General features: G+C 36.0%; 1 protein-coding gene and 1 long non-coding RNA gene across 3 annotated transcripts in view; one reads left to right on the top strand and one right to left on the bottom strand.

The window, feature by feature from the left end:
* The window catches only part of LOC133243541 (uncharacterized), a 43398-nt gene that overhangs the window by 13662 nt on the left and 7826 nt on the right, over nt 1-21910 (bottom strand). The gene's annotated exons all lie outside the window — the stretch shown is intronic.
* TSHB (thyroid stimulating hormone subunit beta) lies at nt 13191-21168 on the top strand. Of its 2 annotated transcripts, none has more exons than XM_061410489.1 (3): nt 13191-13316; nt 20229-20391; nt 20831-21168. In XM_061410489.1, exons 2-3 carry the CDS (start codon nt 20230-20232, stop codon nt 21083-21085), a joined length of 417 nt encoding a protein of 138 aa, XP_061266473.1. In that variant the 5' UTR covers nt 13191-13316; nt 20229; the 3' UTR covers nt 21086-21168. The 2 variants fall into 2 exon arrangements, with proteins under 2 accessions (XP_061266473.1, XP_061266463.1); XM_061410479.1 differs by lacking the exon at nt 13191-13316 and adding an exon at nt 15880-15963.

Raw genomic sequence — 21910 nt, 5'->3', positions numbered from 1 at the left:
AGATACTGGGAATATAACAGTGAATGAAACAGAAAAAATAAGCCTTATCTTCTAGTGCTTACATTTGGACAAAGAGTTGGACACGACTGAAGCAACTTAGCACATGGCAGTTTCAGTGAAGTGGAATTTGACTACTTCCTAAAGCAAAGGAAGGGAAAAGGTAGAGACAGCTATCTTCATCAAAAGTAAGAAACTCAAGAAGTTATACTTGGAAGATTAATGACATGTCCACAATGTCCACTTGACATGGAAGTGAGTCAAAAGAAGATTCTTTTTAAAAAAGATATAAGAATTAATAGCAAGTTTAATTAGGGAAAGATTCAGGATGATAGGAAATGGTTATACCAAAGAGAAAGAAGATTTTTTTTTTTTGGTAGAATGGCCTGTAATAGGGAAAAGTGATCACATATGGTGGGAGATTAAAGTGCTTCCCTGGTGGCTCAGATGGTAAAGAATCTGCCTGCAATGCAGGAGACCCGGGTTCGCTCCCTGGGTCAGAAAGATCCCCTGGAGAAGGGAATGGCAATCCACTCCAGTATTCTTGCCTGGAGAATTTTTAATTCCATGGACAGAGGAGCCTGGCAGGCTATAGTCTGTGGGATCACAAAGAATCGGATGTGACCAAGTGACTAACACTTTAGCTAGGAGAATAGACAGAACCAACAGGATGAGATGGCTGGTTGGCATCACTGACTCTATGGACAAGAGTCTGAGTGAACTCCAGGAGTTGGTGATGGACAGGGAGGCCTGGCATGCTGCGATTCATGGGGTTGCAAAGAATCTGACGCGACTGAGGGACTGAACTGAACTGATGAGAAACAAGAGAAACATAATAACAAGAGAAAAGGAACCATGTATATCACAAGATGGTGGTGGATAGAAATTCGTAGAACTTTTGATTTTATAGCTTCAGTTTTCTTAGTGAAGTCGGAATTAAAATCACCCATTGAGAATGAAGGTTAAGGAGAAAGTGTTGTAAATTGTGAAAAGAAGAGTAGGTATGAAAGACTCATAAAGTAAGGGAGTAAATGAACTTTATAAAAACAATTGCCAGATGGACAAAATAGTCTTAAAGTTGTCTATAACAAATTTGGTGCAGTAGAATTTTAATTTCCTTATGATGGGGAAATGCTATAAATATTACAGAAATTACATTCCTCCTTCAATTTGTATAACTATACTCTGAAAACTGGTTATATAGTCTTAGGATTTCGAACTTTTGATCTAGAAACTTTAATTGAAACTATAGCCTCCTGAATAAGTATTTTCTTTGGAGGATTATTAGTCTTGATAACATGATACTCACATTTGAAGCTACTATGTATTTTCAGATATTTTAAAATAAAACAAGATTTGTATGTTGTTAACAGTAGCTTCTCTGGCTAATCATTAACTTCTAGCTTGTCTAAAGTCCAACATAAATGTTTCTATTTAGTAAGAAGCATTTCTCCAGGCAGTTATTTAGGAACCCTGGCTCCTTCCAACATCTAGTTCTGTCATCTTCAACAACTTGCTTCTAAGGTTGTTGCCAAAGGGGAGATACCATGAAGGATTCACGTGGAAAGCTTTTAATGACCCAGATTTGAAATAGATGTACATCACTTCCACCCACATTCTACTTTCTGGAACCAAATCATATGGCCACACTTAATTTCAAGACAGACTGTGACCCATTTCTAGTTATGTCTCAGGAGATTAGGGAGAAAGGTCAGATGAAAGACTAGTCTGTCACAATTAGTTGACATTCTTTAAATTTTTAAATGTTCTTCCTTGCTATTAATTTAAAAATAAGTTAATTAGGCTCTTATGTTTTGAATGATTGCTTCTTGCTATTCTTTGAACATGCCGGGCATGCTCCTTGGAAATTTCCCCCTAACTCCAGTACTTCTCATTCCCCTCACACTGCTTTTTCCCTTCATGGCACATATGTTCTAACACACTATATACTTCACTTAGTATGTTTATTATTTATTGTCTTCACTGACTAGAATGTAAACTTTAAAAGTCAGGGATTTTTGTCTGCTTCATTTATTGATGCACCCTGAGTACTTAGAACAATGCCTGGCCCATGGTAGTTATTCAATATCTGTTGAATTGATTAAATAAAAATGTAATATATACTTAAGGAAAACTTACATATCATACTGATGATTCTTACAGTAAGTAAAACTTCAGAACCAAAATTTTTAATGCATGATTTAAAAATAAGATCATGTCAATGTATGGCAAAACCACTACAATATTGTAAAGTAATTAGCCTCCAATTAAATATATTTAAAAAAAAACAAAAAAAAAGATCAAATATTAGAAAATTAGAAAATTTTCTCAAAGTATGTTGTTATAGTAAGTAGCCTATATTTGTCTTTTCTGTTCTGAGCTCTGGAGAGTTTTGACAACCAAGTCCAGAATAAAATTTAGACTGATGCTATTGTTTGTAGTTTTAGAGTAAACATCAGAGTAAGAAAATTAATATATCATTCTAAATTAAAAGATCAATATACTCATTTGTGGTAATCTCATAAAAAATATCTCACAAAAAACTTATATAAGAATTTTGACTAGTATTAGTAAACAATTGGAAAATTTATAATTATTATAAAATTTTTACAAGCAAATTATATAATGTTTAATACCTTTTTAAAAAGTGAGTGTAGTTTAGATGTTATTATAAGAAGGTTTTTGTCATAGCCCATTTTTAGGTTGGTAGGAAATTCTTCCTGCCCTTCAATCACTCTTTGAAGGAGTGATTTAATATGACTGATGAGTTTAGAAAAATTGGGCCCAAGGGACCTGGCCTTCTACTCTTTTCAGCATGAAACTTCTTGCAGGAGGTGTGTGACCTGCTCTGTGCTGAATGTTTTACAGGGCAGACTTTGCCCTGCAGATTAAAGGTCCTCTAATGAGGGGATAGATTTAATTCAGTAGAGCATTATCAAATCCCTGTATTTTGATAAATAGGCTGTATACTTTGAGAAAAAATGAGTGGAATTTGGGGGAGCCAAATAACATCCTAATACTGATGTCTGGTGTGGTGGTGGTGGTCCTGTTCTGGACAATGGCCCCATAGGAATTTTCACTTAGTGGATCATTATAGCCTTTGGTAGCCTTGCTTTTACATGAATTACTGTTTTTACAGAAATAGTTGACAGGTTATGGATCTTAAGTGAATGGTATGTAAGCTTTGAAGCAAAAATGGGTACTTTAATGTGTCTACAGGCCATATGCTCCACCAGAAGCATGGGCTGAGGGAGCCTCAGCCAAATTTGGGCTGTAAAAAGAGCATATATTAGCCATACTAAATTGAGCAAGGGTGTAGGACTCAAAGGTTAATATTTTGGATATATTTTGATAGTGGAACCAAAAAGATATGCTGTCAGTACTGACAGTTTGGTTGGAAGTAAGGATGAGGTGAAAGAAAGGAAAGGTGAAAGATTGGGTTTTGAAGTTCTGTTTTGGACCATGTAATATTTGAGGTAACTTATATGTCTAAGTGGAGATGTTAAGAGTGTCACTGGACAAATGAATCTAGAGTTTTCCAGAAGAGTCAGTATTTAGTAATCATTGGCATAAATATGCTATTTAAAGCACAGAATTGAATACACTCTCTTTACAGATAGTGAGTGTGTAGTTATAGAAGGGAAAGGAGTTAATACTGAGCCTTGGGGTTACTGGGACATGGTCAAGCAATAGTGAAGTTGCTCTAAAGACCAATAAGGGAGACGAAGTGTAAATGATGATGGAAACCTAAAGAACAAAGTGATTCAAGAAAGGATTATTCTGTGTCATATATTTCTGAGTAGTAATACTTGAAAGTATAGAATAAATAGTTGGATTGGGAATTGTCTATATGATACACAGTACCTACTCTCAGTGACTTTTGCATTAGCAAAAGTAGCAAAAATAAAAGTGTAAACAAATGAATATAAGTACAAAAGATACAGAGACATACAGGATAATTTCACGTCTTGACTTCAGAGAAGGCCTTCTGGAAGAGATGGATTTTGGACATAAATAGAAATTCTACAGGTGTCTAAGGACAAGAGGAAATCAAAGTGGAAGAAATAGCAATATATACAATGTAATATGAATGATGAAGAGTAATTAGTATACCCAGACCATGGTCTCTTCATATAGGAGGTTGTATATTATGTTGCAAAGCTTGGACATTTTTTTATGGAAGATGGAATAGAGGTTAAGCAAGGAAATTAAGACTTTATTCCTTAAAATATATTTTAAAATTTTACGAATGAATATAAAGTATATGGTTTCCAAGTCTATCATTTATTCTCCTACTTGAAAAAGATTTTTGTTTTAGAAAGATCATTAGATAATGTAAATCAGTACAAGTGAGGTTATTGACGATATTAAAATAGTCTGAGAGATAGGAATATTTCTTAGACTGAAAATTTAAGTTACAGACTTTTAGATTAGATCTAATACCTTTCCTAAGAAAAATATCCTAACTTGATTACTTAAGCAGTAATAAAATATCTCATTTCAAGTAAATGTAAATTAATGATGTAAAAGAGGAAGCTGCTTTGGTTGATATAAAGGTTAAAAATAAATTATTCATAGTTCAGGCAACCTGAATTCAGTGTAATTAATAGTCAACAAGGTGTAGTAGTACATCAAGAACTTTAATCAGTAGCAGGTAACTGTGGGTTAGAAATAGGAAATGACAAATAGAGATAGATAAGATTTATTATTTAAGTTATGAAATCAGAGTTTAGAGCTGGGGGGAAGTGAAAACTTCATTTAATTTCAACAGATCAGTGTTTTGAGGCCTATAAAAACAGTCAAAATTATAAGGAAAAGATAAAAATGACTTAGTTTCTATATTCATATGTATAACCTACTGCTGCTGCTAAGTCACTTCAGTCATGTCCGACTCTGTGTGACCCACCAGGTCACACTCTGTGTGACGGCAGCCCACCAGGCTCCCCCATCCCTGGGATCCTCTAGGCAAGAGTACTAGAATGGGGTGCCATGGCCTTCTCAGTGCCTAAACATAATCATACAAATTCTTAGTGCCTCATTTTATCCTTCTGCTTTATTTCCCCCCATCTTTCTTCCTCTGTATATGGCAGGGTTCCCCACTAATTTATAAAAATGAGATAATGTGTACTTTTCAGAGTTTGCTTTACTCAATTCATTATCTCATGGAAATATCTCCAAAACATGATATAGTTCCAATTCATTCTTTTAAATTGCTGAGTAATATTTCATGGTAGAACCATAATTCAGCTGTTTACTCAAGTATGATAGAGATTTATGATCAGGTATATCCAGTTATTATCTCTTGCCAGGCACATGAGAAAATTATACTTTCCCTCTCACTTCGTTAAGGCTTTACGATAAGTTCTGGACAGTCAATTTTAGGTAGAAGTGATATGCGTTCATTACTTTTGTGCCAGAGTATTTGGTTAATAACACGAGACCCTCTGTTACATTCTTCCTCCTGCTGCAGCAACTTGTGATGTTATAAATGACGAAACCTCTGTCATCCTAGGTCTGTGAGTGAAAATTACATGGAATCAGGTTTTTTGATTAGCCCATCATGGTCATGTAATATGAATAAGAAATAAGACTTTGTGGTGTTAAGCTCTTGTGAGTTTAGGGTTGTTATTATTGGCAAAACTTATTCTATCTTAACTGATATAATGGGATTTCTCTTTGTTTCCAGTTTTATGTACTATGAACATTTCTATAGGATAAATTATTAGTTTGGAGTTCATGGGCCTGTGGGGATATATATTTAAAATTTTAATAGATGTTGCTGGACTTCCCTGGTAGTCCAGTGGCTGAGACTGTATGCTTCCACTGCAGAGAGCACAGGTTCCATCCATGGGCAGAGAACTAATAAGATCCCATATGCTGTGCAGTGCAGCCAAAAAAAAACCCCCAAAACCAAAAAACCAGTGATAAAACTATGGTGCAGATCATCTAATTATTCTAATAATTTTCAAATTAATTTTAATTTAAAAATTATTGCTGTGTTATTTGCTTGATGAGGCTGTCTGTAGTTAAAAGAAGCCTGTGTCTGAACTATGATTTTTCAAAGGATAATGCATCAATTTTTTTTCAGTGACTTTTCCAGTAAATTGAGAGTCATTAAATGATGTAGTCTCAAAGAGTAGAGAATTTCTTTGTCAACAATATTGTTCATAGTCAACAATATTGTTCCAGTAGTCATGAATGGATGTGAGAATTGGACCATAAAGAAAGCTGAGTGCCAAAGAATTGATGTTTTTGAACTGTGGTGTTGGAGAAGACTCTTGAGAGTCTCTTGGACTGCAAAGAGATCAATCCAGTCAATTCTGAAAGAAATCAGTCCTGAATATTCATTGGAAGGACTGATGCTGAAGCTGAAGCTCCAATACTTTGGCCACCTGATGTGAAGAGCCGACTCATTTGAAAAGACCCTCATGCTAGAAAAGATTGAAGGCAGGAGAAGGGGACAACAGAGGATGAGATGGTTAGATGGTATCACCAACTCAATGACATGAGTTTGAGCAAGCTCTGGGAGACGGTGAAGGACAGGGAAGCCTGGCATACTGCAGTCCATGGGGCTGCAAACAGCTGGACACGACTGAGTGACTGAATGACAACAAATTGTTCATAGTGCCAAATCCTCTCTCAACTTATACCAGATTAACAACTATTACATTTAAGGTTTTCTAGCTCTTATAATAATATCTGAGATTTTTGTACATTCTGTTTATCACCTAGATAGCAAATATGAATGCTCAGTCATGTCCAACTCTTTGTGACCCTTTGGACTAACCCACCAGGTTCCCTGTCCATGGGATTTTTCAGTCAAAAATAATGAAGTGAGTTGCCATTTTCTCCTCCAGGAGAACTTCCTGACCCAGGGATTGAACCTGTGTCTCCTGCATTGCAAGTAGATTCTTTACTGCTGAGCCATCAGGGCTTCTCTAAATAGCAAATATAGTTTATTGAATTATCATGTTTAATTAAGTCAAAACTACTTCAACCACAGGGGATATGATGTGTATGTGAAAAGTATGGGGTTTGTTTGGCTGACTCAGTTTGGAGTCCTAACTCTGCCTTTCAAGTTCAGAATAATCTCTCTGTGGCTCAGCTTTCTGGTCTGTAAAATGGTGATAATTATAAATAGAGAAAATGAGTTAACAGACATTTTGAAAGGTGTCTAGCACAAAGCAAGTGCTAATAATTATTATCTCTAATTTTTGTTAATGAAATCAATGTTATGAATGCCCATGACAGGGGGGCCTTCACTAGGTTTTAGTGAATTTGGTTCACTGCATGAAGGCGAAAATTCAACAGGGACAATGAAAAAGGAGGACTTGTACTTTAGATGTTCCCTAGCTCTAGACTGGCCCTGTGAACTCACTCTATCCTCAGAAGCCTCCTTCCTAGCCTGGGAGTACTTGATATATCAGGAAAACCTATATTGCCAAGCTGGTGCCTGTGGTAGCTATTATTATTGTTGTTGTTCTTTAGTCACTAAGTCATGTCCAACTCGTTGTGACCCCATGGACTGTAGCCCACCAGGCTCCTCTGTCCTTGGGATTTCTCATGCAAGAATACTGGAGTGGGTTGCCATTTCCTTCTCCAGGGGATCTTTCCAACCCAGGGATTGAACCCGTGTCTCCTGCATTAGACAGGCATTGGCAGATGGATTCTTTACCACTGAGGCACCAGGGAAGCCAGCCATTATTATTACCCACCTGCTTATTCCAGTTCCTTTAAAAACAGAAGTTAACCTGGAGGCTGTAGTTCCTACAAATGAGCATGTTAGGGCCACCCAAGGCAGCTTTGGTCAGTAATTGGTGACCAGAGTCTAATTATGAAAGACCAGGTTGGATTGGAACACTGGTATTTTGGTGCCAGCTCTGCTGATTCAGGTATTATTTGCCTTATTAAGAGCTGCATTTGCTTTGGAGGACTCATGGAATGGTTTGTGGTACATGGGAGTCAAAGCAGGCTAACTGGCAGACCAGCAAGTAGATGAACCTGAAGATGTCCCCCTACTAGTAACCCAGAAAGAGAGCGTAACATAGTCTGTATGTAACATAGTCTGACCCTCCAGACACCCTGTGGCAGAAGGAAGGTAAGGATGCCAAGGGAGGTGGAAATTTTTGTCTAATGAACTTGATTCCTGTGACCTTGATAAATCTGCTTACTAGTTCTCATAGCATTTTTGTATATTCCTTACAAAAATCCTTATATTTTCTGCATAGATGGTCAATGTCATCTGTGGATAAAGACATTTTTACTTTTTCAACCTCTATGTTTTTTTTTTCTTTTTATTTTATTATTACACAGGCTAGTATTTTTAGTACTACATTGTATACTCCCATGGTGAGAGAGGACATCCTTGCCTTTTCCCCAGTTGTTTCACCTTAAGTATGATACTGTGGTGTTGGAGAAGACTCTTGAGAGTCCCTAGGACTGCAAGGAGATCCAACCAGTCCATCCTAAAGGAGATAAGTCCTAGGTGTTCATTGGAAGGACTGATGTTGAAGCTGAAACTCCAATACTTTGGCCACCTGACGCAAAGAGCTGACTCATTTGAAAAGACCCTGATGCTGGGAAAGATTGAGGGCAGGAGGAGAAGGGGACAACAGAGGATGAGATGGTTGGATGGCATCACTGACTCGATGGACATGGGTTTGGGTGGACTCCCAGAGTTGGTGATGGACAGGGAGGCCTGGCATGCTGCGGTTCATGGGGTCACAAAGAGTCAGACACAACTGAGCGACTGAACTGAACTGATGATGTTATTAATAGATATCTTTTAGCATGTTGAAGAATTTCATTATATTACTAGTTTGCTGAAAATTTTTATCATGAATGAATGAATGATGAATTTTCTCAAGACTTTTTCTGAATATTTTGAGATTAATAATATATTTTGTTTTTAGTCCCTTGACATGGTGAGTTACATTAATTGACTTTTGAGTGTTAAACCAACTTTGTATTCCTGGTATAAATCTCATTTGGTCATGACATATTATCCTTTTTTATATGTTATTGAATTTGATTTCTAAAATTCTTGTGAAGAATTTTTGGATCTTGACATTGTTAGTATTGTTTGTGTTATTTTTAGATTCCACATGTAAGTTATATCATATTTTTGTCTTTTTCTAGGTCCATCTATGTTGCTGCAAATGGCAATATTTCTTTATTATAGCTGAATACACATTTCAAAATGAACAGTTCTGTGGCATTTAATATATTTACAGTGTTGTGCAAGCATTATCTTTATCTAGTTCCAAATCATTTAATTACTGTTAGTCCCCATTTTCCACTCCCCCAGCCCCTAGTAGCCACCAGTCTGCTTTCCATCTCTTTGAATTTACCTATTCTGTATATTTCAAATATGTAGAATCATGTCATATGTGATTTTTTGTGTGTCTAGCTTCTTTCACCTCAATTATTTTTTACACATGTAGTGAAGGAAGTTAACTATATTATTAGTTTATTTTCCTTAGCTACCACAGATTAATTTGCTAACAATCTTTTATTGATTTTGACAGATAACAATACTATGAACTCCTTTTAAAGAAAAAGGTCTACTAAACAAAGATGAGAGAAGTTAAAATACTTTTTGGTGAGATTCATAACATATTGTTGATTAGTTGCTGAGAAGTGGTTACACGTGTTATTGTGAGTACAGTTAATACTGCTCATATTATTCAGCCAGAGAAATAATATCTAATTACCAAGAGGTTATATAAAGTAACAAAAATATAATGAAAGATATTATACTAAGGGTTAGAGAAATAAGTTTTGATATATAGGAAAGAAAAATTGATACTAATCTGACTATATGACACTACAAATTTTATTACAGAAAACATTAGCAATTCCTATTAACATTTATAGATGACCTTAATTTTAAAAATGTTTTCAAATGGATGGAACAAGTTTGCATAAATTCATATAAATCTGACATATTAGAGGCTTTAACTGGTTACCAAAAGAGAACAGCAAATTGACGTAATTTTTATACATATTAAATCAAAATTGTCTCTTCACTTCGGAGCTCCAAGATAATAAAATGATCAATATGCCCATTAGGTCCAGCTCTACTTGCTATCAATTATCTGTATTGTTTAAGAAAAGAGCATTAAAAGGAGTTTAATAAACAGATTTTGTTTCAAATTGCAGGCTATTGTAATTTGACGCTTATAGATAACTCAGAGTTCAGATGAATAAACTGATGTTTAAAAAAGTATCTGTTGCATAGGATTTTAGAATTTTATGGAACTAGAGCATACTGCAAGGTAGAAAAGCACCTACTCTTTGAGGAGGGGAAAGTATTAGTAACTCTGATCCATATTCCAATGTCACTGCTCTGTTAAACTAATTGTGAATGGCTTTTTTTTTTCACCTTTGAAAGTGAGTTAAAATTTTAATGTAATAAAAAAGATATTAGGAAACTTGGACTTTAGCCTGGCTTTTCCTGTAACTATCTATAGAACATTGAAGCAGTTAATAACCTCTCTATGCACCAAATTATACATTCTGAGATTAGCATCTCTATGTTCACTTATGCATTCAATAAATATTTATTGAACATATCATATATACAATAGGCTGGTTTGAACTCTGAGGATACAGTGATGACCATGACAGATAAGCCCTTCCATTTATGGTGCTTATGTTCTATTTGGAAAGGGAGAAACAGAGAAAAACATGTGAGCAAATAATATAATATCAGAAGCTTATAAATGCTATGAAGAAAGTATGAGAGGGTAGAATAAAAAGTGATAGGGCTAGTGTGAGACAGTAAATTTGGTTGTCAAGGAAACCTTTTCTGGGGAAATAATGAGGAAGCCATTTCGAGATATGGTGAAAGAGCTCTTCATAATGAGCAAACAGCAAATGGAAAGCCCTGTTGCAAGAAAAGTTTAGAATGTTCAAAAGAGTATAGTAAAAGGAAGAGTGAAAAAGTAATACAACATGTATCCAGATAAGTAGGCACAGACTATTTCTATCTACTGGAATTTTAAAAACAGCTCTGTTGGGGGTATGACTGACATGCAATTAACTGTTAGTCGCTCAGTCATGTCTGACTCTTTGCGACCCCATGGACTGTAACCTGCCAGGTTCCTCTGTCCATAGAACTCTCTAGGCAAGGGTACTGGAGTAGGTAGCCATTCCCTTCTCCAGGGGATCTTCCTGACCCAGGAACCGAATCCATGTCTCCTGTGTCTCCTGCATTGCAGGCAGTTTTTTTCCAGCAGGTAAAGAATTGCCTGCAATGCAGGAGACACAGGAGACATGAGTTTGGTCCCTGGGTCAGGAAGATCCCTTGGAGAAGGAAATGGCAACCCATTCCAGTATTCTTGCCTGAAAAATCTCATGGACAGAGGAGCCTGGTGGGCTACAGTCCAAAGAGTTGCAAAGAGGTGGACAGGACTGAGCATGAGCAAGGTGAACATTGAAGCAATCTATAAATTATGGGCTTTCCCTGGTGGCTCAGATGGTAAAGAATCTGTCTGCAGTGCAGGAGATCCAGGTTCAATTCCTGGGTCAGAAAGATCCCCTGGAGGAGGAAATGGCAATCCACTCCAATATTCTTGCCCAGAGAATTCCATGAACAGACGAGCCTGGCAGGCCACACAGTCACAGTCCATGGGGTGGCAAAAAATCGGACAAGACTGAATGACTAACACTTAAATGACATATAATTAACTGCATGTATTAGATTTTTAGGGTGTTATAAAAAAGCATGACAATGGAATGGCTTAAACATCAAAAATTTCTTGTCTCATAGTTCTAGGGGTTAGAAGTCCAAGGTAAAATATTGGTAGGGTAGGGTCATGCCACTCCGAAGGTGCTGGGAAGGGATCCGTTCTAGGCCGATCTCCTAGTTTCTGGTAGTTCCTTGTGGCAAGGAACTTTAATCATCACATTGCATTCTCCCTGCTCCTATGTCTGTGTCCAAATTTCCCCGTTTTATAAGGATACCAAATGATGTTGTTCTAGAGACCTAACCCACTTCATCTTAATTGATTTCATCTTCAATGCTCTATTTCCCAAATAAGGTCACATTCAGAGTTACTAGGGGTTGGCACTTCAGTGTATGAATTTTGGGGGTACAGAACATACTGGTGCATGTGTTTGAAGAGTACAATTTGATAGGTTTTGGCAAATGTATATCCTGTGAAATCATCATAATCAAGAAAAACATTATTACCCCTAAAAATATGTACATATTACCCCTAAAAATTTCCTGTGCCCCTTTGTCATCCCAGTCTTGTCTTTTTCCTTGTCTTTCCCCATCCCCATATAATCACTAACTGGCTTTTGCTCTAATGATTACTTTGTATTTTCTAGAATTTTATATAAACAATTATATGGCATGCACTTTTTTTGGTCTAGCTTTTTCACATAGAATAATATTTTTATTGAGGTAACAGTTTATAGCATTATATGCTTCATGTGTACAACTTTATAATTCAGCTTCTGAATAGACAACAGTGTGCTCACTACCAAGAGGCTAGTTTCTATCCATCACCATACAGTTGACTCCCTTTACCCATTTTGCCTTCTCACCAACCTTCTTTCTCCTCTGGTAGCCACCAATCTGTACTCTGTATCTATTTGTTTGTTTTTGTTTCTTTTGATTTTTAAAAATATTTCACATATGATTGGAATCATACATTATTTGTCTTTCTCCACCTGACTTATTTCACTTAGCTTAATACCCTCAAGGTACATCCATGTTGCTGCAAATGGAAAGATTTCATCTTTTTATGACTGAGTAGTTTTCCATCTTCTTTATGTATTCATCCAGTCATAGACACTTTAGGTTGTTTCCATATCTTAGCTATTCTGAATAATGCTGCCATGAACATAAGGGTGCATATATCTTTTTGAATTAGTATCTTTGTACTCTTCAGATAAATACCCAGAAGTGAAATATATGGATCATATAGTTGTATTCTTAATTTTTGAGGAATTAACCATATTGTTTTTCATAGTGGCTGTGCAAGTTTACCTTTCTACCAAGTGTATGAGGGCTCCCTTTCCTCCACATACTCTCCAAGACTTGTAATTTTTTTCTGTATTCAGTAATAGCCACTCTGATGGGTATGAGGTGCTAACTCAGTGGTTCTGATTTGCATTTACCTATTAATAAGTGATGCTGGGCATGTTTTCATGTGTCTGTTGGCCATCTGTAATATCTATCCAGGTTCTGTGCTTATATTTTAATTGGGTTGTTTGTTTTTTCGATGTTCATTTGTATGAGTTCTTTATATTTCTTGGATACTAACTCCTCATCGGATATATAATTTGCAAGTATCTTCTACCATTTGGTAAGTTGTCTTTTAGTTTTGTTGATGGTTTATTCTTTGATGTGAAGAAGCTTTTTAGTTTGATGTAGCATTGTTTATTTATTTTTGCTTTTGTTTTCCTTGTCTGAGGAGACATATCCAGAGAGATATTGCTAAGACCAATGTCAAAGAGTATACTGCCTGTGTTTTCTCCTAGAACTTTTATAGTTTAAGGTCTTAAATACAAGTCTTTAATCCATTTTGGATTAGTTTTTGTGTATGCTATAAGATAATGGTCCATTGAACTGTTGACATATTGCTTTTGTTACAGTGAGGCAAACAGGTTAAAGGGGTAAAACTGAATTATGGCTGTGGAATGGAGAAAAGTGTATGTTGGTTCCAAAGATTCAGTAATTATTTTTTCAGGTACTCCCTCAGCCTTTTATGCATTCAACAAATTTATGCATTCAACAAATATGTACTAGGTGCTGTAGCTAAATATTTTTAACTAAGTAAATGTTGAGTTATTATAAATTGTGGTTGTTGCTTAGTCACTAAGTCACATCCAACTCTTTTGCATCCCCTTGGACTGTAGCCTGCCAGTTTCCTATGTTCATGGGATTTTTCAGGCAAGAATACTGGAGTGGGTTGCCATTTCCTTCTCCAGGGGATCTTCCTGACCCAGGGACTGAACCTGCATTGGCAGGCAGATTCTTTACCAGAGTCACCTGGGAAGCTCTTAGTGCCAGGTTGGATCAATCACAAGGTGGATCAAGATTGTTGGGAGAAATGTCAACAAATTCACATATGCAGATGATACTACTCTAATACAGAAAGGGAAGAGGACCTAAAGAGTCTCTTGATGAGGGCAAAAGAGGAGAGTGAAAAAGCTGGCTTGAAACTCAATATTAAAAAAACTAAGACCATGGCATTCAGTCCCATCATTTAATGGCAAATAGAAGGGAAAAAATGGAAACAGTGAGAGACTTTATTTTCTTAGGCTTCAAAATCACTGCAGATGGTGACTGCAGCCATGAAATTAAAAGACACTTGCTCCTTGGAAGGAAAGCTACGGTAAACCTAGACATATTAAAAAGCAGAGATATCAATTTGCCAACAAAAGTACATATAGTCAAAGCTATGGTTTTTCTAGTAGTCATGTACAGATGTGAGAGTTGAACCATAAAGAAGGCTGAGCACCAAAGAACTGATCCCTTCAAATTGTGGCATTGGAGAAGACTATAGAGTCCCATGGATTGCAAAATCAAACTGGTCAATTCTAAAGGAAATCAATCCTGAATATTCATTGAAAGGACTGATGCTGAATCTCCAATATTTGGCCACCTGATGTAAAGAGCTGACTCATTTGAAAAGACCCTGATGCTTGGAAAGATTGAAAGCAAAAGGAGAAGAGGGCAGCAGATGATGATATGGTTAGATAGCATCATTGATTCAATGGATATGAATTTGAACAAACTCTGAGAGATAATGGAGGACAGGGGAGCTTGACGTGCTGCAGTCCATGGGGTGGCAAAGAGTTGGACATGACTTAGTGACTATACCACCACCACAACAATAACAGCAACAACTATTTATTGAGCATTTATTATATGCCAGACACTGTGTTAAGTGCTTTACACAAACACTGATATTACCTTCAAACAGGCAAAGAAACAGAAGTAAAAGAGAGCTCAAGCATGCTAATGTCGTATAGCTAGTAGATGACAGAACCAGGATTTGAGCTCAATCAGTTTGAGATCTCAAAATATTTGGCCATTTACTTAAATACTATTGTTTCCCACATGTAAATTTTATTTATTGTTTTAAATTCAAAGAAAAAACAAGATATTTTGAGCTATTTTAATCAGCAAGTTTTAATCAGCAAGATATATACCAGTTGTCCTGGATTGCCATAAAGTTGCCTTGGCTTTATAGATGAGCAATAATTTTATATATCTCTAAATAAGCATTTAGATAAAATTTGGGGCACTCAAATTTCCCCAAAATTTTCATTCCCAAGACTGCTGCTGCTGCTAAGTCACTTCAGTCGTGTCCGACTCTGTGTGACCCCATAGATGGCAGCCCACCAGGCTCCCCCATCCCCGGGATTCTCCGGGCAAGAACACTGGAGTGGGTTTCCATGTCCTTCTCCAATGCATGAAAGTGAAAAGTCAAAGTGAAGTCGCTCAGTTGTGTCCGACTCTTCACAACCCCATGGACTGCAGCCAACCAGGCTCCTCCATCCATGGGATTTTCCAGGCAAGAGTACTGGAGTAGGGTGCCATCACCTTCTCCCAAGACTGACATAGACTATATTAAGGGTTTTTTTTGTTTGTTTGTTTTGAATTTGTTTTTTCTCCTTCTGTGTTTATATTTTTTTTAATATTAATAAATATTAATAAAGGATGTATTTACAAGAGTAATTTTATTTTGAAATAGGAGAAAAGGAAAATTCATGCTACAATAATGTCACAGTTTCCAGAGGAAGATGTGAAGTTGTTTGTCTAAACACATTTTATTTGAGATTCAGTATGAATTTTCAATAGGTGGTTTTCAGATAAGAAAGCAGTAATTCAAATGTGATTATGTAAACAAGAGGATCAGAGAGGAATTATCCTGAAGGGTATAAAATGAACCAAGAGCTTTTAGTCTGGGTCATTACAACATCAGCTCACCAATGCAAAGTAAGGTAGGTGTCTACCCTGAGAAGGCTTTGTGAAACGAAATGTTGCTATTCCAAATTATTCTTATTTTCATCATTTTAGCAAGTTTTTAAAAATGGCAAATGGTGAGTGATAATTTGCTTTGATAAGCTCTAGAAATCCTAATTACTGCTCCAAAATTGTTCAATGGTGGGTGAAGATGAATACATATGTAAGGATAAGAAAATTTTCTACTGACTTCAAAGAAGAGGAAAAATTGGTCAATTCCCTAATGAAGGCTGATTGCTATTCATGGCCTTCCCTTACTGTTTACATTTGATTTAAATGTTTTAATCAATTGAATAATCTATGTATTAAATCCTGTCAATTACTAATGATTATTTTTGATGATAATGTACTTCTGAGAAAACTTGGAGTAAATTCAGTTTGGGGTACTTGTGGAGGTAATTTACTCTGTATTATTTTAGTTGTAGTTAACCCACCTTGGATAGTGTCCAAAGCACATATATATACCTTTTGTATACCTCTCTAGAAAAATATATTGCTTTAGCGTGGTTCCTGGATTGTTCATAGGGTGGACAATTGATTCTTTTCATAGCACAGTAGGGGATTTGGAGAAAAAAATTTGTGAAAGAAACTAGAATAGAGAGAAATGTGCTTAGAATAAAGGTAGTAAGAACAAAAAAATGAGAGAAAATGTTGGGTAGGGGACAAAGCAAAGAGGATATCTTGGAATCAGGAAAAATGTTGCAAGTGTAGATGTAGATGATCATGGCACTGAAAAGGGCATCTCATCATTTGTGCCTGAAGTCATGCCTCTGTGCTTAGGTGCTCAATGAATCATTTATGAATACTTTTAAAGGAGGCGATTAAGTTGCAGAGGTTGAGAGTCCAGGTGACGATACAAGAGAAATTGTGGCAGGTCTTATAAGGAGGTATTAACTAACACTGATTTATATACTAAATGTTATATAGTTACACAGTCTTCTGTAGCATTCCAAGTGCTTCATGTGTATTGTTTTATTATGATTTTAGGAAGGAGTATATGGAAAAATGAAAGCACAAATTTCTTAATTTCTTAGTTACACACAATTGCAATACAATCTGGAAGCATAATTTTAGACCACTATTAGACCAGGGACCTGACACTAATTTATCACATAGAATCATACTCTGTATGTGCTGAAAAGTCCTTCCTTATCATCTTCTGGGCCTCAGTGTTTTTTTTACAGCTGAAGAAATTAAGGCCCAGAAAAATTCTTTGGGTGAAGTTTTACTATTTGCAATAAAGGAGAAAGAATAATTCTTACTTTATTTACTGTTATATAGCAAAGATGATTCAGCACTTTTAATTTTTCTTTTGTTACCTTGGAGTTTTACATTTAAAAGAGGAACTTCAGAACAATTTAGAGTGTCCATAATGGATATGAGAACAATGAGTAAAAGTTCCAAGACTGTTTTTTAAAACATTCTACAGTTTCAAAAAGGATCAGATGTACTTGTCTCTTTCTGCTTTGCAGATGGGGAAATTAGGCCAGACAGATTCAATATTTTAGTTGATTTCTCATAGACCTATGGGAGATCTTGAAATGTGTTGCTTACCTTCAGAACCAATATTCTCATCACTAGGTTAGCACATATCTATTTTATATAGATCGTATGCCTAAAAGTTAAAATACGTGAAATTAATTATTTCCTATGGCAAAAATCCAGTGGTTGGCTGGCTAAATGGGCAAGAACTGTATGATCATGGTGTGTGAGCACTTTATGTCATTTACTCAGTCAATACTTTTAAGATCCTTCAGAGGATTCTCTAAGTCTGTGGCTCTAAAATAATGGAACCAGCTCTACCATAGAGGGAGCTCACATTTGTGAAGCACTGAGAAAACCAGACTCTATGAGCAAGGAATTCTTGTAATTTTGCTCTTGTGCTTTTAACCTGTTCTTTTGCTGTACACAATTTCTGTAATTTTGTTTCTTGGTATTTCATACCAAGAATATGCAAATTTTATTTGAAAGTATTTACCAGAAAACCCTTTTTAGTGGGTGAGTTCACTTCCTTGTCCATATAGAAAAAGTCTTTGATTATTGTGGTGTCAGAGTCATAGTTTCAAGTCTCTGAGCACTTAAAACACTAACTACTTTTTGTAAACATTTGTTCTTATTTATCTTGAGTGGATATCTAGGAGTAGAATTGCTGGGTCATCAGTTAAGTATATGTGTAATTTTATAAGAAACTGTCAAACTGCTTTTCAAAATATTTTTATGTATCATTTTACCATCCCACCAACAGCATATGAAGGTTCTATTTACTCAAAATCATCACCAACACGTGGTGTTATCAGTTAAACAATAGGTATTTTTCTTAATTAGTGTTCATCGTTATCTCTTTCACTAGACTGTCAGCCCTTGAGGTCAAAGACTATAACATCCATTTTATATCTCTCAGTGCCTGGTTAAAATGCTCAATGTATATTTGTCTAGTTCATCTGTAGTTCTCATTCTGCAAATAGGAGACTGGTTGGAATGGCCACTAATCTCTGGAAGCTGACATTTAAAATACCTGTTAGCTTGTTGACTTGTGGTTTCATTTTTTTCTTATGAGTTAATTAAAGACAAAAATTCTTTAACTTGTTAACTGAGGCTGAGTCCATGAGATTTCAATTAATGGAAGTTTTAGTATATGCAGTTTAAAAATGCTATTGGAATATAATTGATAGATTTGAGGAAAATTTGAGAAAAATCTTGATACAGTCTTCTTGATTGAATGAAAGTGAAGGTGAAGTCACTCAGTTGTGTCCAACTCTGCGATCCCATTGACTGTAGCCTATCAGGCTCCTCCGTCCATGGGATTCTCCAGGCAAGAAAACTGCAGTGGGTTGCAATTTCCTTCTCCAGGAGATCTTCCCGACCCAGGGATTGAACCTGGGTCTCCTACATCTGAGCCACCAGGGAAGTCATTCCACCATAGTTTGGCCCCAGATTGAATAACAATGTTTAATGAATTATAATTTATTTAATAAAATAATAAAACAAGTTTGTGTTCAAAGCTATTCCATGAAGATATGTATTTTCTTTTCTGACTATGATCCTTGAGAAGGTAAAGAATCCAAATATGCCAAGCCAACTGTACGGTATTTATAAGATGAAAAAAATCTTCTTAATCTTTGAAGTGATCAACTTATATCCCAAAGTCTCAAACTTGATTATCCCCTCTCAGTGGCAAAACTGTCATAACATTATCCAGCTCATTACAATGACCAGTTGATAGTGAACACACTCTTCATCAGGGGGCTCTCATTATTTAGGGCCTGAAATCATACCTCTGTGTTTAGGTGCTCAATGAATCATTTATGAATGATTTTAAAAGAGGCAATTAAGTTGCAGAGGTTGAGAGTCCTCTGATGTCTTCCATGTAACCAAAACTTATTTTACTTTCCTGGCTAACCTACAGTGGGCCTGTCATCCTTGATTGTGTTACTCTCATTGTGTCAACCTATATTTTTTGCCTCCATAATCTTTTTAAGATAATGAGTTCCATACAACTTCAAGTAAAATAATTTTATTTTTCCAACTCTATTTCTTTCAACTTTAGAGGAATATCCCAAGGATTAAGAAGAGGGGTTTTTAGATTACTGGGTTTAGCCCCGTAACACCAGTGTAATTTTAATTGACCATTTTTGGACTTTCTCTAGCCTTGTCTTTCTTGACAGACATTGAGTAGAATCATACACAAGATTATTTGCATTATTTGAGCTTATACTCAAGTTTGATCATTCACTTCCTTGATTTCTTTGCCCTTTCTTATTATGACCAATTTGTTGGCCTTTTAAGCTATTGAACCAAAATTTTTAGAAAAGCACGTTTCTGGGAACGCCCTTATTGAAGCCTATTAACTCACTTCTTACAATGATAAAGGCAGGTATTTTGATTGTTTCCAATGAACGAATTATTTTGTACTTAGTTGACTACATGTCCCTGCTACTTTTCTGTTGTAGTGTTTCAGCCTCGCCATTTCACTGGATCTAAGCGGCACTTGCAAGCAGGACTTTCACTCTGTGAGCTTTGTCATGATGGGGTACATGGATCATAGCCACATCTAAGTGTGCACAGAAAGCTTATTGAGAAAATTAACTATTCAAAAACACTAATATAGGGTCTAAGACAAAGTAGGTATTCAATACATACATATATTTATACACACACAAATACACATTATAGCACTTTCCAAACGTCCCTTCTGAATGTTCTAAAGGATACATGTAATATCTTAATCTTATCTTTGATTTAGCATGACTGCTATCTTCCTGATGTCCATGATTTTTGGCCTTGCATGTGGACAAGCAATGTCTTTTTGTATTCCAACTGAGTATACGATGCATGTCGAAAGGAAAGAATGTGCTTACTGCCTAACCATCAACACCACCATCTGTGCTGGATATTGTATGACACGGGTACGTAGTGCATTTCAGTTCTTTTAGCTGAAAATTAGATAAACCTAGACCCAGTCCTTTTCTATCCAGAAAGAAAATGAGATAAACCACAACCTCATTTCCAAAATCTAATTCTTGTTGGCTCTGTAGAGGTAGAGTGCACAGGTTACAGTGTATACTCAGCACAGTGGACACAGATAACTGTTTGTAACAGCTTTTTCCAAAATTTATTTAAATGGCATATTGGTCGCATGATATAAGATGAAAGAGAGGGAGTGTCACTTTTATCTCAACGGGGTTTAGTGTGGATATATTAAGTTGGCATTGGGAAATGGAACTAAAGAATCCTCCTCGAGTCCTATTTATGACAAAATAATGTTAATTAATTTTTATCTGTTTCCATTACTATATATTTTCTAAAGTCCTATTGCATTATGCTCCTTTTAAATTCTTTCCTCAGGATGTCAATGGCAAGCTGTTTCTTCCCAAATATGCCCTGTCTCAGGATGTCTGTACATACAGAGACTTCATGTACAAGACTGCAGAAATACCAGGATGCCCACGCCATGTTACTCCTTATTTCTCCTACCCGGTAGCTATAAGCTGTAAGTGTGGCAAGTGTAATACTGACTATAGTGATTGTATACATGAGGCCATCAAAACAAACTACTGTACCAAACCTCAGAAGTCCTATATGGTGGGATTTTCTATCTAATTTTAATAGTAATGTAATTTGCAATTTGGTTAAATGTATTTACCTAGAATAAAACTAATAAAATATTGACATATTTCACAACACCTTGTGTACATTTGAGTACTATTTCATCCATATCCTACCCATTCATGCATTAAAGAGCTTAAGGGCTTTAGAAGAAAAGAGGAGTGAAAGAGCATTTCCAGCTCATATGAAGGATGATTTCCACATGAAAGGGCAGAGTGGTAAAATGAAGAACAGGGACATGAGTTACTAATGAAAGCCAGTCTTAAGTAGACTCTTTTAGCAGAGGGCCATGAGGTTCATCTTAGCCTATTAATAGAAAATGAATATGGGAAAGCTACAGAGTAGTGTTATCAGGCCCTGAAGTAACACATGGCATCAGTGTACTGGAGACACCTACTTCCAAAGGCTGAAACAAGACTGGAGCAGAGGGGAAGAGTAAGGAATATGTGAAATTTGCAATATAGTACTTTATCCTGTCATTCAAATGCACAAGATAAAACTTCACCAAAACTCAGTAAACAGTATATTCTAATCTATTTAATTACTCTGGTGGGCCTACTGACTTATGAAAGCTATACTCCAAAAGCTTAGATAAGAGGCCATGATCATTTTACATGTAGAAGTCTAAATCCTTTGTAGTCTTTCAGGTAATTTGAGACATTTTTCAGCAACTTGTGCTGTTTGGGCTTTTGATGTCATGAAAAACTAGTATAATTATGAAAGATTTTAGAAATAGTGGTAGAGTGTGAAGGGATTTCATTGAGAGGAATCATCTTAAATTCTAACCTAAACCTTCAATATGGAAACACTGTTTTCCAG

The sequence above is a fragment of the Bos javanicus genome, chromosome 3 (assembly GCF_032452875.1).
Source record: "Bos javanicus breed banteng chromosome 3, ARS-OSU_banteng_1.0, whole genome shotgun sequence".
NCBI lineage: Eukaryota > Metazoa > Chordata > Mammalia > Artiodactyla > Bovidae > Bos > Bos javanicus.
The sequence above is the reverse complement of the archived record's forward strand: the minus strand, read 5'-3'. Positions and strand labels throughout refer to the sequence as shown.

Coding starts and splice junctions, on each gene's coding strand:
- TSHB (XM_061410479.1), top strand. CDS start 15,905: ATGAACCAAGAGCTTTTAGTCTGGGTCATTACAACATCAGCTCACCAA. Junction 15,964..20,228: donor GCTCACCAATGCAAAGTAAG/GTAGGTGTCTAC, acceptor TCTTTGATTTAG/CATGACTGCTATCTTCCTGA. Junction 20,392..20,830: donor CTGGATATTGTATGACACGG/GTACGTAGTGCA, acceptor TTCTTTCCTCAG/GATGTCAATGGCAAGCTGTT.